We start from the raw sequence: 21,367 nt of genomic DNA, 5'->3' as shown, positions 1-21,367 counted from the left end.
AGAGTGGGTGGTGGCACCACTGGGAAGGCTTCCTTTACCAGTCAGTGCCTAAGCCTTTGATCGTTTTCTATGCTATTAGGATTCATCCTTCTATATCAACCCTATACAAATTCATCCTGCTCCCTCCTATGTGTTATCCCCTCCTCTTGTTTATCATGGGAGGTAAGGATGAGCTCAGGCGTGTTCCCAAGTCCATGTACCTGCGCCCACCAGGAAGCTGACACTCCCCAGCGCTAATCACAGGCAATGAGACATTTCCCAGTCCGCGGCTGCACAGATCGGGAAATGTTTCACTACTTGTGATTAGCGCTGCGGCGTGTCAGCTTCCTGGTGGGCGCGGGCACATGGACTTGCGAACATGCCTGAGCTCATCCTTATTTGGGGTTAAGAATGTAACTAGTATTTGCCTTCCAATATCACTGGCAATTTTGGTATGCATATGGGTTCAATGAGGTTGTACCTAAAGGTTGCTTTTATTGGTGGACCTGGAGCCCACACCCACTGGGCGTGGGAGGGACACTCTGACCACGCCTATGCTATCTCACATTTGGCTATTTAAACATGAGTTTGAGACACAGTTCTGTTGGCTCTGAGGAAGAGGCGAAACCTCAAAAGCCAGTTCTGCTGCACGACATTCCATCTGTTATACTATACCGTGGACGGAAAGCTGCTGCTTGTTTGTAAAGCTGTAATACAAGCGCACTTGTATGAGTGTATCTCTTTGTTTTTATCTATTAAAGATTTTTATTGAGGATAATGCACTAGGCCTGTGCGCCCTCTGCTTTATTTCTTATTATTTTAATGCATTTAGACATCCCCAGTCTTTTGAGGGCAGCAAGGCGGCATATATCCGGACTTGCCAGGACAAGAGCCTGGACAAATACCACTGTTGGGCCCAACTTCGCACGCAGGAGATAATGTATGTGTTTTGTATCTTGAAATTGTTCTGTACTTGTAGGAGCTTAAAATAAAGGAATAAAACATGGGAAATGTACATGTATTGCAGGTGTATTTATTGTATGGTTTTTTTTTGCATTGACAAACTTTAAAGGATAAGTTCACCTTTTTGAAAAAAAAAATTATAAAGGCAAATTTTTTTGCAGGTATTATTTTTTGTTTTGGGAGCCTGTAAAGCATTGCACCAGCTATCAGCAGATCGCTGATGCCATGCAGGTCTCCTGCAGATCTGTCAGTATATCAGCTTGCTCGTACCTCGTACAACCAAGCGGATACATTCTGACAGGACGATTCAATGAACTACCACAGCGCTCACAGCCTGTGCATTCATGACATGTTACATGTTACACCCCGAATATGGGTGTAATGCCCCGTACACACGGTCGGATTTTCCGATGGAAAATGTCCGATCGGAGTGTGTTGTCGGAAATTCCGACCGTGTGTGGGCTCCATCGGACATTTTCCATCGGATTTTCCGACACACAAAGTTGGAGAGCAGGAGATAAAATTTTCCGACAACAAAATCCGTTGTCGGAATTTCCGATCGTGTGTACACAAATCCGACGGACAAAGTGCCACGCATGCTCAGAATAAATAAAGAGATGAAAGCTATTGGCCACCGCCCCATTTATAGTCCCGAGGTACATGTTTTACGTCACCGCGTTTAAAACGATCGGATTTTCCGACAACTTTGTGTGACCGTGTGTATGCAAGACAAGTTTGAGCCAACATCCGTCGGAAAAAATCCTAGGATTTTGTTGTCGGAATGTCCGAACAAAGTCCGACCGTGTGTACGGGGCATAACATGTAACATGTTATGAAAAGTGAACTTATCCTTTAAAGCTTTGTGAACTAAGCCACATTTCTATTTCAAAGTGGAAAATCAAAACGACCAGTAACCAAGGCCCTTAACTGAAAAAAATCAATTCAGGCAAACCTTTATTTTTTTTAAATTACCAAGAAGTTCTACAGCAGGTAAGCTGATGTGTCTTGAATATGTGACCCATTACTAATTGGCCCTTGTCAAAGTTGCTCAGATCCTTACGCTTGCCCATTTTTCTGCTTTCAACACATCAACTTAAGGCAGGGGTAGGCAACCTCGGCCCTCCAGCTGTGGTGAAACTACAAATCCCATCATGCCTCTGCGTCAAGGAGTCATGCCTGTGATTGTTAGGGTCTTGCAATGTCTCACGAGACTTGTAGTTTCAAAACAGCTGGAGGGCTGAGGTTGCCTACCCCTGACTTAAGGGATAACATGTTCACTTGCTGCCTAATATACCCCACCCATTTTAAGATGTCCTTGTAATGAGATACAGCTCTGACAGCGAAAAGAGTTAAGCATGTAAGTTTCTCCCTGACGGCGAGGGGTTTGTACAGCCTGGCTGCGATGACGAAATCAGGAAGTGACGAAAAATAAGAACGGAATAGAGTCAGAGTGAAAACTTCATTCATTATTCGGGCTCTCATGCCATCCAGACGGGCACCATGTGGGGAATTCCCCAACCATTTTTTGTGGCATTCATAGTGCTGTTTTACTATATTTCAGTGGGTGAGTATGTTACTTGCTACAGTACTCAGAGTTTGTTGTGTAGGCTTCAACGGGGTTGGTGTAAACATTGCAGCAGGGAAGTGTGCTACACTTGTTGTATATCATTCGGCTTGTGTGCAATGTAACCCATGAAGGGGTCGGTTTACAATTTTCAGAATGTAAATATGTTCTTCTGCTTGCTGACTTAACTCGGCAGCACAACAGAAGTTTTAATTCTTTCTGGGTGTGCAATACAGAGCAGTGTAAACAAATCAGGTCGCTTATCAGAGGTTCCCAGACAGGTAAAACTGAGGATTTTCCTGTTTGGCTTCCTTTATTTGTGTATTCCCAGCACTTCTGCTGTAAGAGAGCACACAGCCCAAATATCACAATGACGTAGAGGGCTAATACTAATTAAGGCCTTGTTTAGTGCAGCGGTGTTTACTGCCTCTTTGAAAAGCAATCTGCGGTGGATCACTTTTTCAGAGGCATTTGACTGGTGGCACAGATCGATATGTCCCCTTCTGAATGCTTGATTTAACTAGTGAAAGCCTGCAGCACCACACTGTGACTACATGCACGCTGTTGCTATATGCATAACTCCCAACTGTCCCTGATTTCGAGGGACTGTGTCAGATTTGCAGCAATGTCCCTCTGTCCCTCATTCCTCCTCATTTGTCCCTCATTTTGGTCTGATCCATATAGTTGTATATAAAATGCACTTTTTATCTTTCAAAAAGTGTTTCCCAGTGCTAAACCTTTCATCTAAATTCTACATTGCTGCATTTGTACATTTTAACCACTTGAGCCCCGGACCATTATGCTGCCTAAGGACCAGAGGTCTTTTTCCAATTTGGCACTGCGTCGCTTTAACTGCTAATTGCGCGGTCATGCAATGCTGTACCCAAACGAAATTTGCGTCCTTTTCTTCCCACAAATAGAGCTTTCTTTTGATGGTATTTGATCACCTCTGCGGTTTTTATTTTTTGTGCTATAAACGGAAAAAGACCGAAAATTTTGAAAAAAAATGATATTTTCTACTTTTTGTTATAAAAAAAATCCAATAAACTAAATTTTAGTCATACATTTAGGCCAAAATGTATTCGGCCACATGTCTTTGGTAAAAAAAATGTCAATAAGCGTATATTTATTGGTTTACGCAAAAGTTATAGCGTCTACAAACTAGGGTACATTTTCTGGAATTTACACAGCTTTTAGTTTATGACTGCCTATGTCATTTCTTGAGGTGCTAAAATGGCAGGGCAGTACAAAACCCCCCCAAGTGACCCCATTTTGGAAAGTAGGCACCCCAAGGAAATTGCTGAGAGGCATGTTGAACCCATTGAATATTTATTTTTTTTGTCCCAAGTGATTGAATAATGACAAAAAAAAAAAAAAAAAAAAAATATTTACAAAAAGTTGTCACTAAATGATATATTGCTCACACAGGCCATGGGCATATGTGGAATTTCACCCCAAAATACATTCAGCTGCTTCTCCTGAGTATGGGGATACCACATGTGTGGGACTTTTTGGGAGCCTAGCCGCGTACGGGGCCCCGAAAACCAATCACCACCTTCAGGATTTCTAAGGGTGTAAATTTTTGATTTTACTCCTCACTACCTATCACAGTTTCGGAGGCCATGGAATGCCCAGGTGGCACAAAACCCCCCAAAATGACCCCATTTTGGAAAGTAGACACCCCAAGCTATTTGCTGAGAGGCATATTGAGTCCATGGAATATTTTATATTTTGACACAAGTTGTGGGAAAGTGACACTTTTTTTTTTTTTTTTTGCATAAAGTTGTCACTAAATGATATATTGCTCACACAGGCCATGGGCATATGTGGAATTGCACCCCAAAATACATTTAGCTGCTTCTCCTGAGTATGGGGATACCACATGTGTGGGACTTTTTGGGAGCCTAGCCGCGTACGGGGCCCCAAAATCCAATCACCGCCTTCAGGATTTCTAAGGGTGAAAATTTTTGATTTCACTCTTCACTACCTATCACAGTTTCGGAGGCCATGGAATGCCCAGGTGGCACAAACCCCCCCAAATGACCCCATTTTGGAAAGTAGACACCCCAAGCTATTTGCTGAGAGGCATGGTGAGTATTTTGCAGCTCTCATTTGTTTTTGAAAATGAAGAAAGACAAGAAAAAACATTTTTTTTTTTCTTTTTTCAATTTTCAAAACTTTGTGACAAAAAGTGAGGTCTGCAAAATACTCACTATACCTCTCAGCAAATAGCTTGGGGTGTCTACTTTCCAAAATGGGGTCATTTGGGGGGGGTTTGTGCCACCTGGGCTTTCCATGGCTTCCGAAACTGTGATAGGCAGTGAAGAGTGAAATCAAAAATTCACGCCCTTAGAAAGCCTGAAGGCGGTGCTTGGTTTTCGGGGTCCCGTACGCGGCTAGGCTCCCAAAAAGTCTCACACATGTGGTATCCCCGTACTCAGGAGAAGCAGCAGAATGTATTTTGGGGTGTAATTTCACATATTCCCATGGCATGTTTGAGCAATATATCATTTAGTGACAACTTTGTGCAAAAAAAAAAAAAAAAATGTGTCTCTTTCCCGCAACTTGTGTCGCAATATAGAATATTCCATGGACTCGACATGCCTCTCAGCAAATAGCTTGGGGTGTCTACTTTCCAAAATGGGGTCATTTGGGGGGGTTTTGAACTGTCCTGGCATTTTATGCACAACATTTAGAAGCTTATGTCACACATCACCCACTCTTCTAACCACTTGAAGACAAAGCCCTGACACTTATTGTTTACATGAAAAAGTTATTTTTTTTTTGCAAAAAAATTACTTTGAACCCCCAAACATTATATATTTTTTTAAAGCAAATGCCCTACAGATTAAAATGGTGGGTGTTTCATTTTTTTTTTTCACACAGTATTTGCGCAGCGATTTTTCAAACGCATTTTTTGGGGAAAAAACACACTTTTTTAAATTTTTATGCACTAAAACACACTATATTGCCCAAATGTTTGATGAAATAAAAAAGATGATCTTAGGCCGAGTACATGGATACCAAACATGACATGCTTTAAAATTGCGCACAAACGTGCAGTGGCAACAAAATAAATACATTTTTAAAAGCCTTTAAAAGCCTTTACAGGTTACCACTTTAGATCTACAGAGGAGGTCTACTGCAAAAATTACTGCCCTCGATCTGACCTTCGCGGTGATACCTCACATGCATGGTGCAATTGCTGTTTACGTTTGACGACAGACCGCCGATTGCGTTCGCCTTAGCGCGAGAGCAGGGGGCGACAGGGGTGCTTTTTTTTTTTTTTTTTTTTTTCTTTATTATTTTTCTGCTTTTTTTATCTTATTTTTAAACTGTTCCTTTCATATTTTTTTTTTTAATCATTTTTATTGTTATCTCGGGGAATGTAAATATCCCCTATGATAGCAATAGGTAGTGACAGGTACTCTTTTTTGAAAAAATTGGGGTCTATTAGACCCTAGATCTCTCCTCTGCCCTCAAAGCATCTGACCACACCAAGATCGGTGTGATAAAATGCTTCCCCAATTTCCCAATGGCGCTATTTATATCCGGCGAAATCTAAGTCATAAAATGCTCGTAGCTTCCGGTTTCTTAGGCCATAGAGATGTTTGGAGCCACTCTGGTCTCTGATCAGCTCTATGGTCAGCTGGCTGAATCACCGGCTGCATTCTCAGGTTCCCTTTTGAGACAGGAGAGCCAGAGAAAAACACGGAAGACGGTGGGGGGGGGGGCATTCCCTCCCACGGCTTGTAAAAGCAGTCTAGAGGCTAATTAGCCGCTAGGATTGCTTTTACATGAAAGCCGACCGCTGGCTGAAAAGAATGATACCAAGATGATACCTAAATCTGCAGGCATCATTCTGGTATAACCACTCAAAGTCATGAATGGCGTACCTGAAGACAAAAAAATGGTTAACAATAAAGCACAGTAAACGGTAAAGTATAAAAAATTGCATACCTGAAAAAGCAAACATGATAAAACATAATAACAATAAAACATTGCAGAATAGAATACAGTAAAAAAGAGCAGAACAATAGAGAGAGAATAGAGAGAGAGAGAACAATAAATTGACAACTATTTTTTTTTTATTTTATATATATATTTTTTTTTTGACACTTTTTTTGTAACTAACTTTTGTAACTGTAACCGGTTCCAGGTTCGGGTCTCACAAAATGCGATGGCATCTTGGGAGACCCTGTGAAAGTGTGCCTAGTCTGTGGAATGCTGTACCCTACGCTAATACTCAACTAGTGAATGGTAGCGTTCAAAACATTCACCAATGCAAAGACCAGGATTGTCAGGACAGGAGGGGACAATAATAGCGGGTGTCACGCCTATATCCGCGCTTCCTGCAGACACAACATCTTTTTTGGGGGGGTTCGTTGGGTAGGGGTACTCGGGAGGACATAAAGAAAATGCCTCTCATGCAGCCGACTGCATTTGGTTGGGGATGTGAATGGGGGAAGTGCGGGCGCTGCAGAAGTGGTGGGTTCCCAATTAGGATTGGCGAATGCAGCAGGAAGGGCACTATGGGCACGACGGGCCTGTGTTTGTCTTTTTGGTGGCAGCGGGACACTACTTGTGCTTGCCACCTCACCAGCTTGAACTGCACTTATGGGACTCGCCACGTCACCAAGTGTTACTGCAGTGCTGGTTTGACTACGACCGGGGTGTACTAGGCCGCTGGTGCTTGCCAGTTCACCAAAACGCTACCAAAAAAACTGTTAGCGATCGCAGGGATCAAGGCCTGACTCTGCAAATGCTGCAGTTATGCGTTTAGTGTTTTGTAAGTGTCAGTGATCGATCGATACTGCACTTGGGTGGGCTGGGCTGGGCCGGGCGGAGGGGCAAAACGCAGGTGCTAGCAGGTATCTGGGCTGATCCCGCTAACACTGCGTTTTTGGGAACCCTAAACTGCTGGGGACGCTAGTATAGATCTGATCGGATCAGATATTGATCCGTTCAGATACTATACCACTAAGGGAGGTGTATGCTGCATGCGTGGGTGTTAGCGGTACTGGCGCTAACCTGACGCTGCCTGGGGCTGGTGCTTGCCAGTTCACCAAAACGCTACCAAAAAAAATGTTAGCGATCGCAGGGATCAGGCCTGACTCTGCGAACGCTGCAGTTATGCGTTTAGTGTTTTGTAAGGGACAGTGATTGATCGATACTGCACTTGGGTGGGCCGGGCCGGGCGGAGGGGCAAAACGCAGGTGCTAGCAGGTATCTGGGCTGATCCCGCTAACACTGCGTTTTTGGGAACCCTAAACTGCTGGGGACGCTAGTATAGATCTGATCGGATCAGATATTGATCTGTACAGATACTATACCACTAAGGGAGGTGTACGCTGCGTGCGTGGGTGTTAGCGGTACTGGCGCTAATCTGACGCTGCCTGGGGCGACGCATATCACCGCCGGGCGATCAGGGGGCTAAACCTTTATTCGGTAATAAACGGCGGGTGCCCTGACACTATAAAAAATAAACGAACTAACCAGCGTCAACCGTAACGTTTATACGGTGATCAGTGGTGAAAGGGTTAACTAGGGGGCAATCAAGGGGTTAAAACATTTATTAGATAGTATATGGGGGTCCCTGACACTATAAAACGCTGACGGCGAACCTAAATATTTACCTCACTAACTAGCGTCACCAGTGACACTAATACAGCGATCAGAAAAATGATCGCTTAGCAACACTGGTGACAGGGGGTGATCAAGGGGTTAAAACTTTATTAGGGGGGGTTAGGGGGGTACCCTAGACCTAAAGGGGGGTAATACTAACTGTCCCAACACTGTAACTGTCACAAACTGACACTATGCAGTAATCAGAAAAAAAAAAAAAAACCTGCTGGTGTCAGTTTGTGACGGGGGGGGGGGATTGGGGGGGGATCGGGGGGCGATCGGGGGGGGGATCGGGGTGTTTTGTGTGCCTGGCATGTTCTACTGTGTGTGTAGTGTGTTGTGCACTTACATTGATGTCTTCTCCCCTCGGCGCTGGAACGGAATACCGAGCCGAGGGGAGATGACATCATTTCCTTTGCTGCTGTTTAGCATACAGCAGCAAAGGAATGTTCCCATTGGCCGGCGGCGATCGCGAGGGGGGGGGCCACGAACGGATGGCCTCCCCCTCATCTCGGATCGCCGGGGAACAGAACGGGACCGCCTCGGGCACCGGGGGGGGGTCCGATCGGACCCCCCACCCGCGGAAGGCAAATCACGTACATGTACGTGATTTTGCCTGCCCGTGCCGCTTTGCCGACGTAAATCGGCGTTAGGCGGTCCTTAAGTGGTTAAAAGCCAATATAAAGGAATAGTAGTGGTAAAAAAAAAAAGCCCTTGTGGATTTAATTAACCTTTTGTTTTTGGTTAATTCTCCTTTAAGGGGGTGTGGCAGGGGGCGTGCCCTATGCCTACATACATTTGCTAGTAGGTGTCCCTCATTCTCATCTCAAAATGTTGGGAGGTATGCTATATGGTCCTAGGTACACCCGCCAAATGCAACAGGTTGTATAATTTTTACCATGGCGATGTGTACTAATACATCATCACGCCATGCTCTCATACCTAGAGTGGTCAGTTTTTAATATAAACGCAGAAAGACGGGTAGGAATGCCAGGGATTTCACACAAAGGAAGCAATACAAAGAGAACATGATACTTTTTTATACAAGAACATGGTACAGCAGTCATATACCAGAAATATGAAATGCTGGGTTTACATATTCTTTAAAGGGTTTGTTAACCCACATCATGTACTTTATATAATCCTCTCTGCCTTCTAATGATATGTCCCCCTGTGTGTGTGTTGTATAAAATAAAAAGCCCAACAAAGGGTACGGTCTCTCCTCTCCAACTGTAATCAGATTTTTTTGCATGTATATTGTTAGCGACTAACTTTTTTTTTACGCTATTCGATTTCTACAGCTGAAGTAACCCCGGCCGTCGCCTTTCTGTTTAAACGCAGATTTTCAATATTTCAAGAATTGACAAAAGTTTTAGTTTGTATGTTAATACTTGTATGTAAGTGTGACGGTTATCTCTGCTGTATCACTGTTGCTGTATCACTATCTGTGACCAATGAATCCTTTTGACGAAAAAAAAAAGCTGTATATACCTTATCTGTGAGCGCTGATCAGCGGTCACGTGATGTGCTGCATCTCTCCTTTCCCCATCTGATCGATGCAGCAGGAGGGGCCAAGATTCCCCAGCTGAGGTCAGTCTAGAGGGGAGGAGGAGGGGAGAAGGTGAGGTGGAGAGAGCCAGAGAGAGCCGGCGCGTCACGTGACCGCTGATCAGCGATCACAGATAAGGTATATATTGCTTTTTGTTTTTTATACAACACACACACAGGGGGACATCTTATTATAAGGCAGAGGGGATTATATAAAGTACATGATGTTGTTATTACAGCAACGGTGTGGGTGGACCCTAACACAGGGGGTTCATTACTGTACATGGAAGGAAAGAAGGAAGGATCATTACTGTACATGGAAGGAAGGAGGGTCATTACTGTGCATGGAAGGAAGGAAGGCGGGATCATTACTGTACATGGAAGGAAGGGGGATCGTTACTGTACATGGAGCTGCCAAAACCCCAGTATCCACTTCTTCAGCGGGCGGTCAGATAAAAGTGGTCTCTGTGGCGGATTTGCCATGAGATCACTTTTATCGGTGGCGGGAGAGGCCCCCCCCTCCCGCCGCTCTCCGATGCCCTATGCCGCTTCCTGGAGCCGCTGGGAGCGGCGGAGGTGATCGTGTCCTCTTCCGTGTTAGATATGGAGCTGAGTGAGGGGAAGATGGCCCCCTGCTCGGCTCCATACCATTGCAAAGCGAAAGAGACGTCAAAATGTCATTTCCGCCCAAGCTTTTTTCTTTTTTTTTTTAGCAATGTTTTTTTTTTTTTATTGCATTTTAGTGTAACTATGAGATCTGATGTCTTTTTGACCCCCAGATCTCATATTTAAGAGGTCCTGTCATGCTTTTTTTCTATTACAAGGGTTTTTTACATTCCTTGTAATTGGAATAAAAGTGACCCTTTTTTTTTTTTTAAAGAACAGTGTAAAAATAAAAAAGTAAAATAAGATAAAAAAAAAAATTTAAATTTAAACACACATACATATATATATATATATATATATATATATATATATATATATATATATATCGTATATTTTTTAAAGGGCCCCGTCCCGACAAACTAGCGTGCAGAAGCGAACGTATACGTGAGTAGCGCCCGCATATGAAAACGGTGTTTAAACCACACAAGTGAGGTATCACTGCGATCGTTAGAATGAGAGCTCCTCTGTAACTCAAAACATGCAACCTGTAGAATGTTTTAAACATGGTATATGGAGTTTTTAAGGATAAAAGTTTGTCGCCATTCCACGAGTGGGCGCAATTTCGCAAAACTTTACTGTTGTCTAGTTTTTTAATTCAAAAAAAGTGTACGTTTAAGACCACTGCGAAAGTACGGTGTGACACAAAGTATTGTAACGATCACCATTTTATTCTCTAGGATAGATATATATATATAGTTTGGGGGTTATAAGTCATTTTCCAGAAAAAAAAAATGATTTCAACTTGTAAACAACAAGTCTGAAAAATAGGCCTGGTCTTAACCGCATGCCGACCGCTGGCCGTCAATTGACGGCCAGGCGGCGCAGCTCTCGTTGCGGGCGGACGTCATATGACGTCCTCGCTTTCTTGGGCCACCAGGGGGCGCGCACGCGCCGCCGCTGGCGATCGCGCGCGCACGCCGTGTCACTAAGCACCCGGTGCGCGTGCCCGGCGGCCGCGATTTCCGCCGGGCACCCGCGATTACCGGTGACACAGCAGGACCGTGGATCTGTGTGTGTAAACACACAGATCCACGGTCCTGTCAGAGGAGAGGAGACCGATGGTGTGTTCCCAGTACAGCGGAACACCGATCGGTCTCCTCACCTAGTGAGTCCCCGCCCCCTACAGTTAGAATCACTCCCCTAGCAACACAGTTAACCCCTCCATCACCACCCAGTGTTAACCCCTTCACTGCCTGTCACATTTATACAGTAATCAATGCATTTTTATAGCACGGATCGCTGTATAAATGTGAATGGTCCCAAATATGTGTCAAAAGTGTCCGATGTGTCCGCCGTAATATCGCAGTCACAATAAAAATCGCAGATCGCCGCCATTACTAGTAAAAAAATTAAAAAAAAATTAAAAATGTTATAAAACTATCCCCTATTTTGTAGACACTATAACTTTTGCGCAAACCAATCTATATACGCTTATTGCGATTTTTTTTTTTTTTTTTTTTTACCAAAAATATGTACAAGAATACATATCGGACTAAACTGAGAAAAAATTTGTTTTAAAGAAAAAAAAATTGGATATTTATTATCGCAAAAGGTAAAAATTATTGTGTTTTTTTTTAAACTTGTCACTCTTCTTTTGTTTATAGCGCAAAAAATAAAAACCGCAGAGGTGATCAAATACCACTAAAAGAAAGCTCTATTTGTGGGGAAAAAATGATAACAATTTAATTTGGGTCGAGTGTTGTATGACCGCGAAATTGTCATTCAAATTGCGACAGCGCTGAAAGCTGAAAAATGGCCTGGGCAGGAAGGGGGCGAAAATGCACAGTATTGAGGTGGTTAAAGTGGTTAAAGTAGAATTCTGGGATACAACTAACTAATCTTAAAACTGCTCTCTTGCCACCTCCTAACACCTATATCAACTAACCTGTAGAAGAAAGAATGCTTATACAGTGGAACCTTGGATTATGAGCATAATCCGTTCCAGGAAAATGCTTGAAATCCAAAGCACTCGCATATTAAAGCGAGTTACCCTATAAAAGTCAATGGAAACGAAGATAATTTGTTTTACCTTGACTTCTATTGCATGCAATACTGCACGTGGCCAGAGGTGGGGGGGGGTGCCAGAGAGACTCGGAAATACTCGGAGACAGCTCGGATGCACTCGGAATGGCTCAGAAACTGATAATTTCCGAGTATTTCTGAATATTTCCAAACGGCTCCAAGTTTCACCAGCGCCCCCGCACCTCTGGTCAAATGCAGTACTGCACACCACAGAGTCTTGAATCCTGCTCGTTTTGCGAGACAACACTCGCAAACCGAGTCAGGATTTTAAAAAAAATAATAGCTTGTAGTGCAAAACGCTCGTTAACCGCGTTACTCGCAATCCGAGGTTCCACTGTACTTATCTACATTTATGCCACTCTGGTCCAGTCACGTGATTCACCCCCCCCACCCCCCCGTGTCAGCTAACAGGCCTGCTGTTAGAAATCATGGGGCCCCATACAGCCTACCTGACAGGGCCCCTCTCACCTGACAGGGCCTGGGCCCGACCACCGCTCCCCCTAGCCCGCAGGCAGCAAGCAGAGAAAAAGGAGGCAGTATTGACTGTGTGCCTTGGAGAAATAAGGATGTGGCAAAACTGCACTAACAGTGGGATGGCAAATATCAGATGTATGTATAATTTACAAAATGCAGGTGTCAAGAATATGTAGTGTACAGAGTGCAGGAGTCAGGACTATGCAACTTATACAGTGTAGTTTCAGGAGTATGTACTGTACAGTTTGCAGGAGTCAGGGGTATGTACATAGTGTAGGGGTCAGGAGTAGGTAATGCATGGAATGCAGTGGTTAGGAGGGGGTAATGGCAAAGGCAGCAAATGGGTGTATACAAAAATATCCCCCCCATCACGTTCAGTGGCCAAAACCATCCCACTCCACTGAATAGGGACGCCTCACAACTATGTACAACAAACACAGTTGCAACGAGGTGATGCAAGCTTTTAGGGATTAAATCAGATGTACAACGAACACAGTTGCAGCGAGGTGATGCAGGTTTTTAGGGATTAAATCAGATGGTGGAGGCAATATAATGCTTCCTTGCCGCCTATCAAACACTTGGAAAAGTGATCCACTGTGGTTCACTCTTCAGAGGGTAATACTAGTGTACCCTAATCTACAGCAATGCCCCTCAGACGTGTCACTCCAAACGTGCTTGGTATTACCCAAGGGTTCAAATGCAGCACTGTTAGTCCCCCCAACCACCCCCGCCACAGTACCTGGTCTGGGCATCTTCTCCTACCTGGGGCTCAGGTGCAGTGCTTCTCCTGCAGGTAGTTCCACCTGGAGCTGGGGGCCTGTGACAAGCTGTGGTACATCTGGTCCTCATTTCCTTCTGGGCACTACTGAGCTGAGCAACTAGGGCTAGGGCTGTTCTGTGGGGGCCGGGGGACAGTAAGCGGACTATCTCTACAATTTTCGTGTTTAGGTGGATTATTCCGCCGAAGCGCTCCCGGCGCGGTGTATTCATATTGAAGAGACCGGGCTTCAACTGTGCAACGCGCTGTGACAGATTATTCCGTCAAAACCCGAAAGTGAAGAAAAAGTCCGCTGACTGTCCCTTAGTTCCCACTGAACACAGGAGGCCCGGAGAGCTGCACAGGGGGGGGGGGGGGGGGGGGTGAGCTTATTGGTGGACTGGATTTGGGAGTCCCTGCCCGCTCTACCTGCTGAGATGGCAGATTGGGGCCCGGTACGGGAGGGCTGGTAGGCCCCCCTTATCAGTGGCCCTGCCTGTAGCTGTCTGACACGGGGCAGATCATGGATCGGTCTGGAGTGGCCTCAAGAATAGGTAAGTATATGCATCCTTCTTCCACAGGGTAGTTAGTATAGGTGTTAGAGAGGGGTGGGAGCAGTTTTACAATGTATTAGTTATACCCTAGATGGCAGCAGATAGCTCTAGTGAGCGGTCCGCTTTCAGATAAAAGTGGTCTCTGTGGCGGATACGCAGCGAGATCACTTTTATTGGCGGCGGGAGACGTGCCCCCTCCGGCTGCTTCCCGGTGGTCTCCGCCGCTACCGACGGCTCTGGTTCTTTCCCCTCTGATCCATGGAGTCGAGAGAGGGAAATATGGCTCCCCCCATTCGGCTCCATAACATTGGATGACGGAAGCAACGTTAAACGTTGGTCATAGAGGGGGGATTTTTTTTTTTATTGCTTTTAAGTTTAAATTTGAGATCTGAGGTCTTTAAAAAAAATACACTGTAAAAATAAAAAGCAAAATAAATAAGAAAAAAAATGTATAGTGCCCCTTCCCGTCAAGCTCGCGCGCATAAGCAAACGCATACGTAAGTCGCGCCCACATATGAAAACAGTGTTCAAATCACACATGTGAGGTATTGCCACGATCTTTGGAGCAAGAGTAATAATTCTAGCCCAAGACCTCCTCTGTAAATCAAAACTGGTAACCAGTAGAAATTTTTAAACATCGCCTATGTTGATTTTTAAGGGTCAAAGTTTGTCGCCATTCCATGAGCGGGCACAATTTTGAGTCATGACATGTTGGTTATCAATTTAGTCATTACAATATCTTTCACAATATAGAAAAAAAAATGGGCTAACTTTACTGTTGTCTTATTTTTTTAATTCAAAAAAGTGTATTTCTTCCAAAAGAATTGTGCTTGTAAGACCGCTGTGCAAATACAGTGTGACATAAAGTATTGCAACGACCGATATTTTATTCTCTAGGGTGTCTGAAGAAAAAAAAAAAAAAACATATAATGTTTGGGGATTTGTGAGTAATTTTCTAGCAAAAAAAAAACTGATTTTAACTTGTAAACAAGTTTGAAAAATAGGCCTGGGTCTTAAAGCGGAGTACCACCCAAAAATGGAACTTCTGCTCATCTGATTCCTCTCCCCCTCCGGTGCCACATTTGGCACCTTTCGGGGGAAGCAGATACCTGTCTGTGACAGGTATCCTGTCCAGACTTCTGGGAGACTGGGGCGTGGCGATCTACGTCAGCATCTTGGTCCCTTTCCTCCTCCCTCCTCTTCTGCCGACCAATGAAAGAGCGCTTCGCGCATGTGCAGTAGGGGCCTGGCCGTGAAGCCGAAAAGGCTACACTACTGGGTTCCCTTAACAGCAATGGCCGCGGCAGCACCCGACCAGCCAATCCAAAGATCACCTGCGGTGCCCACATTGCTGGACTCCAGGACAGGTAAGTGTCCTAATGTTAAAAGTCAGCAGCTACAGTATGTGTATTATTAAAGGGGCGGGCGGACCTCCTCTTTAAGCCCAACTCTAGGCAACTAAGTAGTTATACCTTGAAGAAGGGCTGAGCCTGCAACACAAGGGTAATCCCTTGTTTAGGCCTAGGGGAACAATAAAAGAAGATTTACTTACGGATTTTCAGCTTCTCCCTGCTTTCAGATCCCTGCAGCGTTTTCTCCTCCACGTTCCACCAGTCTAGGTTCCTGATGTCATCAAGACAAAAGCAGAGTACATAGCTCTGAACTGGACGTGTTGACGATGACGTCGAGGGACAGTCCCCTGCCAGAGTGCCATCTGCTGGGGGAGCCAAGAATCAGGTAGGTAAAAGTGTTTGTCCTCTTCCCTAAACAAAACAAGCAATTAACCCTTGCAGTGCGTGTACAGCCCCACTGAGAGGAATAATTTTTGGTTTTCCTAAGCTTTAATACCTCCAAAATAGTATATATTTTCTGAGTGCAGTAATCCAAGAGAATAAAATAGTGGTAGTGGCAAATTTCTATGTCACACATGGCAACATGTAAAATGCATAGTGCAATCAATGTTTTTGTATGCAGGTGTATATAGGCACCTCTGAAGTGTGGGTTTACATTTGCATGTGCATGTGTGTAGGGGAGAGTGTGGGGGCTCAACTTTTTTTGAGGGGTTTTAAGTGCTTTGGTGTAACTTTAATTTTTTACAATTTAAATTTTTTTTACTAAACTTTTTTTTATTGGGGTGGGCAACTACATGGCAAATGAGGTTTAATGTAGAAAAATGTAAAATAATACATTTGGGTGGCAAAAATATGAACGCAATCTACTCACTAAGGGGAGAACCTCTGTGGTAATCTAGGATGGAAAAGGACCTGGGGGTCCTAGTAGATGATAGGCTCACCAATGGCATGCAATGCCAAGCTGCTGCTAACAAAGCAAACTGAATATTGACATGCATTAAAAAGGGGATTAATTCCAGAGATAAAATGATAATTCTCCCGCTCTACAAGACTCTGGTCCGGCCACACCTAGAGTATGCTGTCCAGTTCTGGGCACCAGTCCTCAGGAAGGATGTACTGGAAATGGAGCGAGTACAAAGAAGGGCAACAAAGCTAATAAAGGGTCTGGAGGATATTAGTTATGAGGAAAGGTTGCGAGCACTGAACTTATTCCCTCTGGAGAAGAGATGCTTGAGAGGGGATATGATTTCAATATACAAATACCATACTGGTGACCCAACAATAGGGATAAAACTTTTTCGCGTAAGGGAGTTTAATAAGACACGTGGCCATTCATTAAAATTAGACGAAAAGAGGTTTAACCTTAAACTACGTAGAGGGTTATTTACTGTAAGAGTAGCAATGATGTCAAATTCCCTTCCACAGACGGTGGTCCCAGCAGGGAGCATCGATAGTTTAAAAAAACTATTAAATAAGGATCTTAACGACCGCAACATACAGGGATATACATTGTAATACTGACATAAAATCACATACATAGGTTGGACTTGATGGACTTGTGTCTTTCTTCAACCTCACCTACTATGTAACTATGTAACATAGAGAACCAAAAATTTTGGTGTCACAGATAATACCCTTTAATGAGACATCAGGTAATATTAGACCAGAGAATAGATGTTTGCTGGTTATCCTCTTCTCCTCATATCTCCTCTCACTTGCCTCCTTCTTCTCTACTGGCATCCTCCATACCGGTCCCAGATGGCACAGGAGAGCCTGGGAAACATATCTAACAGGGGTGCGTGGAAGTGATCGGTTGGCCATACAGCTGCCCGAACACTTCAACCTGAGAGATTGCTTGTTATAGATGTGTGCACATCTCCATCTGTCTGTGTCAATGAGCGGGTTAACTGTTTATCTAAAAATAACATTGAAAAATGCTAAAAAGTCTTATTAATCTCAGTGTGATGGACTGAAGTCAACTTCCTCTGTGTTCCTATAGGTGGAGGTGGAGATTATCCTCAGCGAGTGACTGGCGTTATCGGTGAGACTATTAAACTGGTATTCCCGCAGAATTTTACACATTTTGCTAAGGAGATAGTCTTTAAATTTAATAGGGGATCTAAGACTTTCAAAATAGCAGCGTTTGAAGACAAAAAGTTACAGACTGAGCATCTCCAATTTCAAAACCGCCTGGAAATATTGAAGGATGGAATGGGATTATGTATTAAAAATGTGTCCTTTAACGACAGTGGGATGTACATTGTCGAGATTACTCTTGAAAGCAATACAGTACATAAGGAGTCATTCAACCTCAGTCTCTACGGTAAGCATTCAAACTTATAAATTGATGTTTCATGTTGGTATGGAGAAGGTTATCTGTAAAAAGTGGCAGCTGGTGCTCAAAATTTTTTAGGGGGGCGCAAACGAACTGAAAAATACTGAAACCCCCCATCAATTGCAGCCTCATTGTGCCCATCAAATGCAGCCATTGTGCCCATCAAACACAGCCACGTGTGCCCATCATATGCAGCCGCTTGTGACCATCTTATGCAGCCACTGTGCCCATCAAATGCAGCCACTTGTGCACATCATATGCAGCCACCTGTGCACATCAAATGCAGCCACTTAAGCCCATCAAATGCAGCCACTTGTGCCCATCATATGCAGCCACTTGTGCCCATCATATGCAGCCATTGTGCCCATCAAACGCAGCCATTGTTCCCATTAAATGCAGCCACTTGTGCCCATCAAATGCAGCCATTGTGCCCATCAAACGCAGCCACTTGTGCCCATCAAATGCAGCCACTTGTGCCCAAACGCAGCCACTTGTGCCCGTCATATGCAGCCATCTGTGCCTATCAATAGCAGCCATTTGTGCCAATCAAACGCAGCCACCTGTGCCCATCAAACGCAGCCATTGTGCCCATCAAACACAGCCACTTGTGCCCATCAAATGCAGCCACTTGTGCCCATCAAACGCAGTCATTGTGCCCATCAATATGGATTCATTTCTCCCACTGCTTACAAAACTCTCTTCATCTGGTATATGTGAAATGTGTAATGACATCATGTATGCTCAATTGTAGCATTTAAGGTTTGGGTTTGTAGGATTTGTGATTTAAAATTGTGAACTGTTGGCTGAAAACTTTACAGGTTCCCATCAGAAATAAGGAACAATCTATAATGCAGTACATATGTGTTTGCCTTATTGAGCTAGGCCACAAAAAGTAATAATTTGAAGGAACAAATGGTGCACCCCCTTTCTACAAAGTGGACTCAAAACAGCCCTTTTGTCAGTGTGTGTTGGATCTGTTAGGGAGAACTGTGAAGGGAGAAGTAGTGTTTTATGTTTTTTTTTAATTGATTTTTTATTTTGGCATTGGTACATATCCATCATGGCAGTGCCCAGCTTTCCATGCCTTTTAGCAATAGCTTACTTATTAGCCCTACAAATGGCAAGTACTGACTAACACGATTCGCCACCTATAGACTTCAATGGAGTCCACCACAAAATTAGCAAACTTCTAAAATGTTCACAGACCAAACCAATTCAGACGTGCTAATCCAAAGCCTCATGTACTTGTATGTGTGCCAACACCATGAATATGGGGGATAACACTGACTGATTGAAAGTTTCAAATCAATACCTGGTTGATATGCAACCTAGTTGGTAAAATATTTTGTTACACTGAATTTGTTAAAACTTTTATTTGCTTGTTGGCCATATGGTAGAAAGCAGTGCTTCGGAGACCCGTTGCTGAACAGAAAAATTCCTAAGGGTTTATTTGTGTGATATTTACTGAAGGGAAGAATCGGCCTATCAGCAGCTTCCTTTGGGGTCTGATGCTATCCTTCAGATGAGGCGACGCAAGTTAATTCCTAGGCACTTTGTGATGTAACCATCTGTTGTATCTGGAACAAAGGTGTTATGTTTTATTTTAGCTTTTGTGACCAAGTGAATCTGTGCTTTGGCTATGAAGGGACGAAGCAAAGCTTTACTTTACTGTAAAACCAAAGGACAGAACAAACATTGAGCTTACACAAGGCTGAGAACGCTCTCCCTATCCCCAATTGGACATCTCTGGTTGTCTATATGTAGCACCCTCCTAGGTTTCAGCAGGTTGCTAGGTAAATTCAGTTTAGCTCCCCTGCAATCAGAGGAGCAGGGGTTGATCATTTAGGGCTGCTCAGGGTTAAACAGACGGCTGCTCTGATACTCCTCCTTGTCTTCTAGAAATTTCTAGAGTATAGTGGGAGGGAGGGCAGAGGCTGCAGCCTAAATATTTATGGAATTTCAGCCAATCCCTGGGGAGGTGTGGCCAGAAGGTGTGGAAGCACCCATAAATATTCTGAGGCTTGAGCAGCAGGGTACGCTTGCAGAATGTGGGGCATAGGGCAGTGTTCCAAAGTACTGCTGCAAGAGACCCCTGTTGAGGGGCCTTGCCCACCTGGGCAGAAGCCAGGAGAAAAAGCTAGCCTGAAAACTCTGAGGTCTCAGCTAGGCCTAACTGGAGGCCTAGTCGCAAAGCAACCCAAGAATACAGAGGGTCAGGAGAGAGCACATGGGATACAGCCAGTGGGAAGCTCTGGGAGAGAGCCCAAGTTGTCCAGGAGGTGGTGTGGGCCTACATTTCCCTCACTAGGAAGAGCCTGGTGGATTTTGGCAGGAGGGAATCGATGATCCTGTGGCTGAGTGAATACAAGACCCCAGTGCTGCAAGCATAACAGTATGCTACTTATACTCTGGAAAGAGGACAGGTCACAGACGGCATAGAGATTCTGTGGGACTCTTTGAGGAGAGTGCAGCCAAAAGTTGTGCAATCCAGTGAAGCAGTGGTGGAATACCATCGAGAGTTGTACAAGTGCAACCAAAGTTGCGCAAGTTTTCAAGTGTTCGGCAAAGCAGACAGAAAGTTAGCAGTCTTCAAATTTTTTCACGTTTTGGGGTATCCCATGCTCCCTATCTCTAGCCAAGTTCAACGTTCCCCAATAAAAAAAAATAACAAAAAAAGAAACCCCTAGACTCATTCTTGAGCCAGAAGAAGAATGATGTGTGCCTGGCTGTGCGCTCTAAAGGGGAAAATAGGCCCAGATTCCAAGGGGGTGATCTGCATGTATGACCACACAACAAGTAACAGTGCTTTCACATGGAGCAGTACAGAGAGTATGGCTCCCATCTATATCCAGTTTTCTGAATAAAGAGGTGGGATAGCATAGTAAAGCTTAGTATATGCTGCTAGACGGGGGGGAGGTGTCACGGCAGGCAAGTCACCTCCGTCCGCCGGGCCGCTGGGCGCATGCGCGGGGGGTTACTGCTGAGACGTGCACCCGTGCGCGGCCTGATGGTACGGCGCGCGCGGGTGCACGGCGGCCCGCGGGTGCGCGCCGTCGCCCGTGCGGGTGCCCGGTAGCGCGTCACGCTGACGCGCTCACTGGGAGGTACTTTAGACGACACCAGCACCCAGTCGGGTTGCTGGTTTGTCGTCAGCTTCCCTGCCTGTGTTTGTATACCTTGCTTGCTGTTACCTGTTGATACCGACCCTCTGCCTGGATACCTGACTACTCTGCCTGCTTAATACCCTGACCTTCTGCCTGGATACCCGACTACTCTGCTTGCTTAATACCCTGACCCTCTGCCTGGATACCTGACTACTCTGCTTGCTGGATACCCTGACCCTCTGCCTGGATACCCGACCACTCTTGCTTGTTAATACCCTGATTCTCTGCCTGGATAAAGTCCACCTCTTGCTGCTGCCATCCTGACCTCTGGCCTGTTAAAGGATCACTCCAGACCAGTTGGACTTTCTGTCCTCTGCCTTGCTCTCAACGATACCTTCCACGGGGCTGACACCCCCTCGATCCC

At 44.7% G+C, this 21,367-nt stretch overlaps 1 protein-coding gene across 1 annotated transcript in view; it reads left to right on the top strand.

The window, feature by feature from the left end:
* Positions 1–2,178: 2,178 nt before the first annotated feature.
* Positions 2,179–21,367, top strand: part of LOC141117522 (CD48 antigen-like) — a 67,861-nt gene continuing 48,672 nt past the window's right edge. The window contains exons 1-2 of the mRNA XM_073610419.1: positions 2,179–2,506; positions 17,504–17,827. Of these exons, the coding sequence (XP_073466520.1) occupies positions 2,443–2,506; positions 17,504–17,827 (388 nt within the window). The 5' untranslated portion in view covers positions 2,179–2,442. The remainder of the gene's footprint in view (positions 2,507–17,503; positions 17,828–21,367) is intronic.

Source organism: Aquarana catesbeiana, linkage group LG13, assembly GCF_042186555.1.
Source record: "Aquarana catesbeiana isolate 2022-GZ linkage group LG13, ASM4218655v1, whole genome shotgun sequence".
In the NCBI taxonomy this organism is placed as follows: Eukaryota; Metazoa; Chordata; class Amphibia; order Anura; family Ranidae; genus Aquarana; species Aquarana catesbeiana.
Note: the sequence above shows the minus strand (reverse complement) of the source record. Positions and strands in the feature narration are given on the sequence as shown.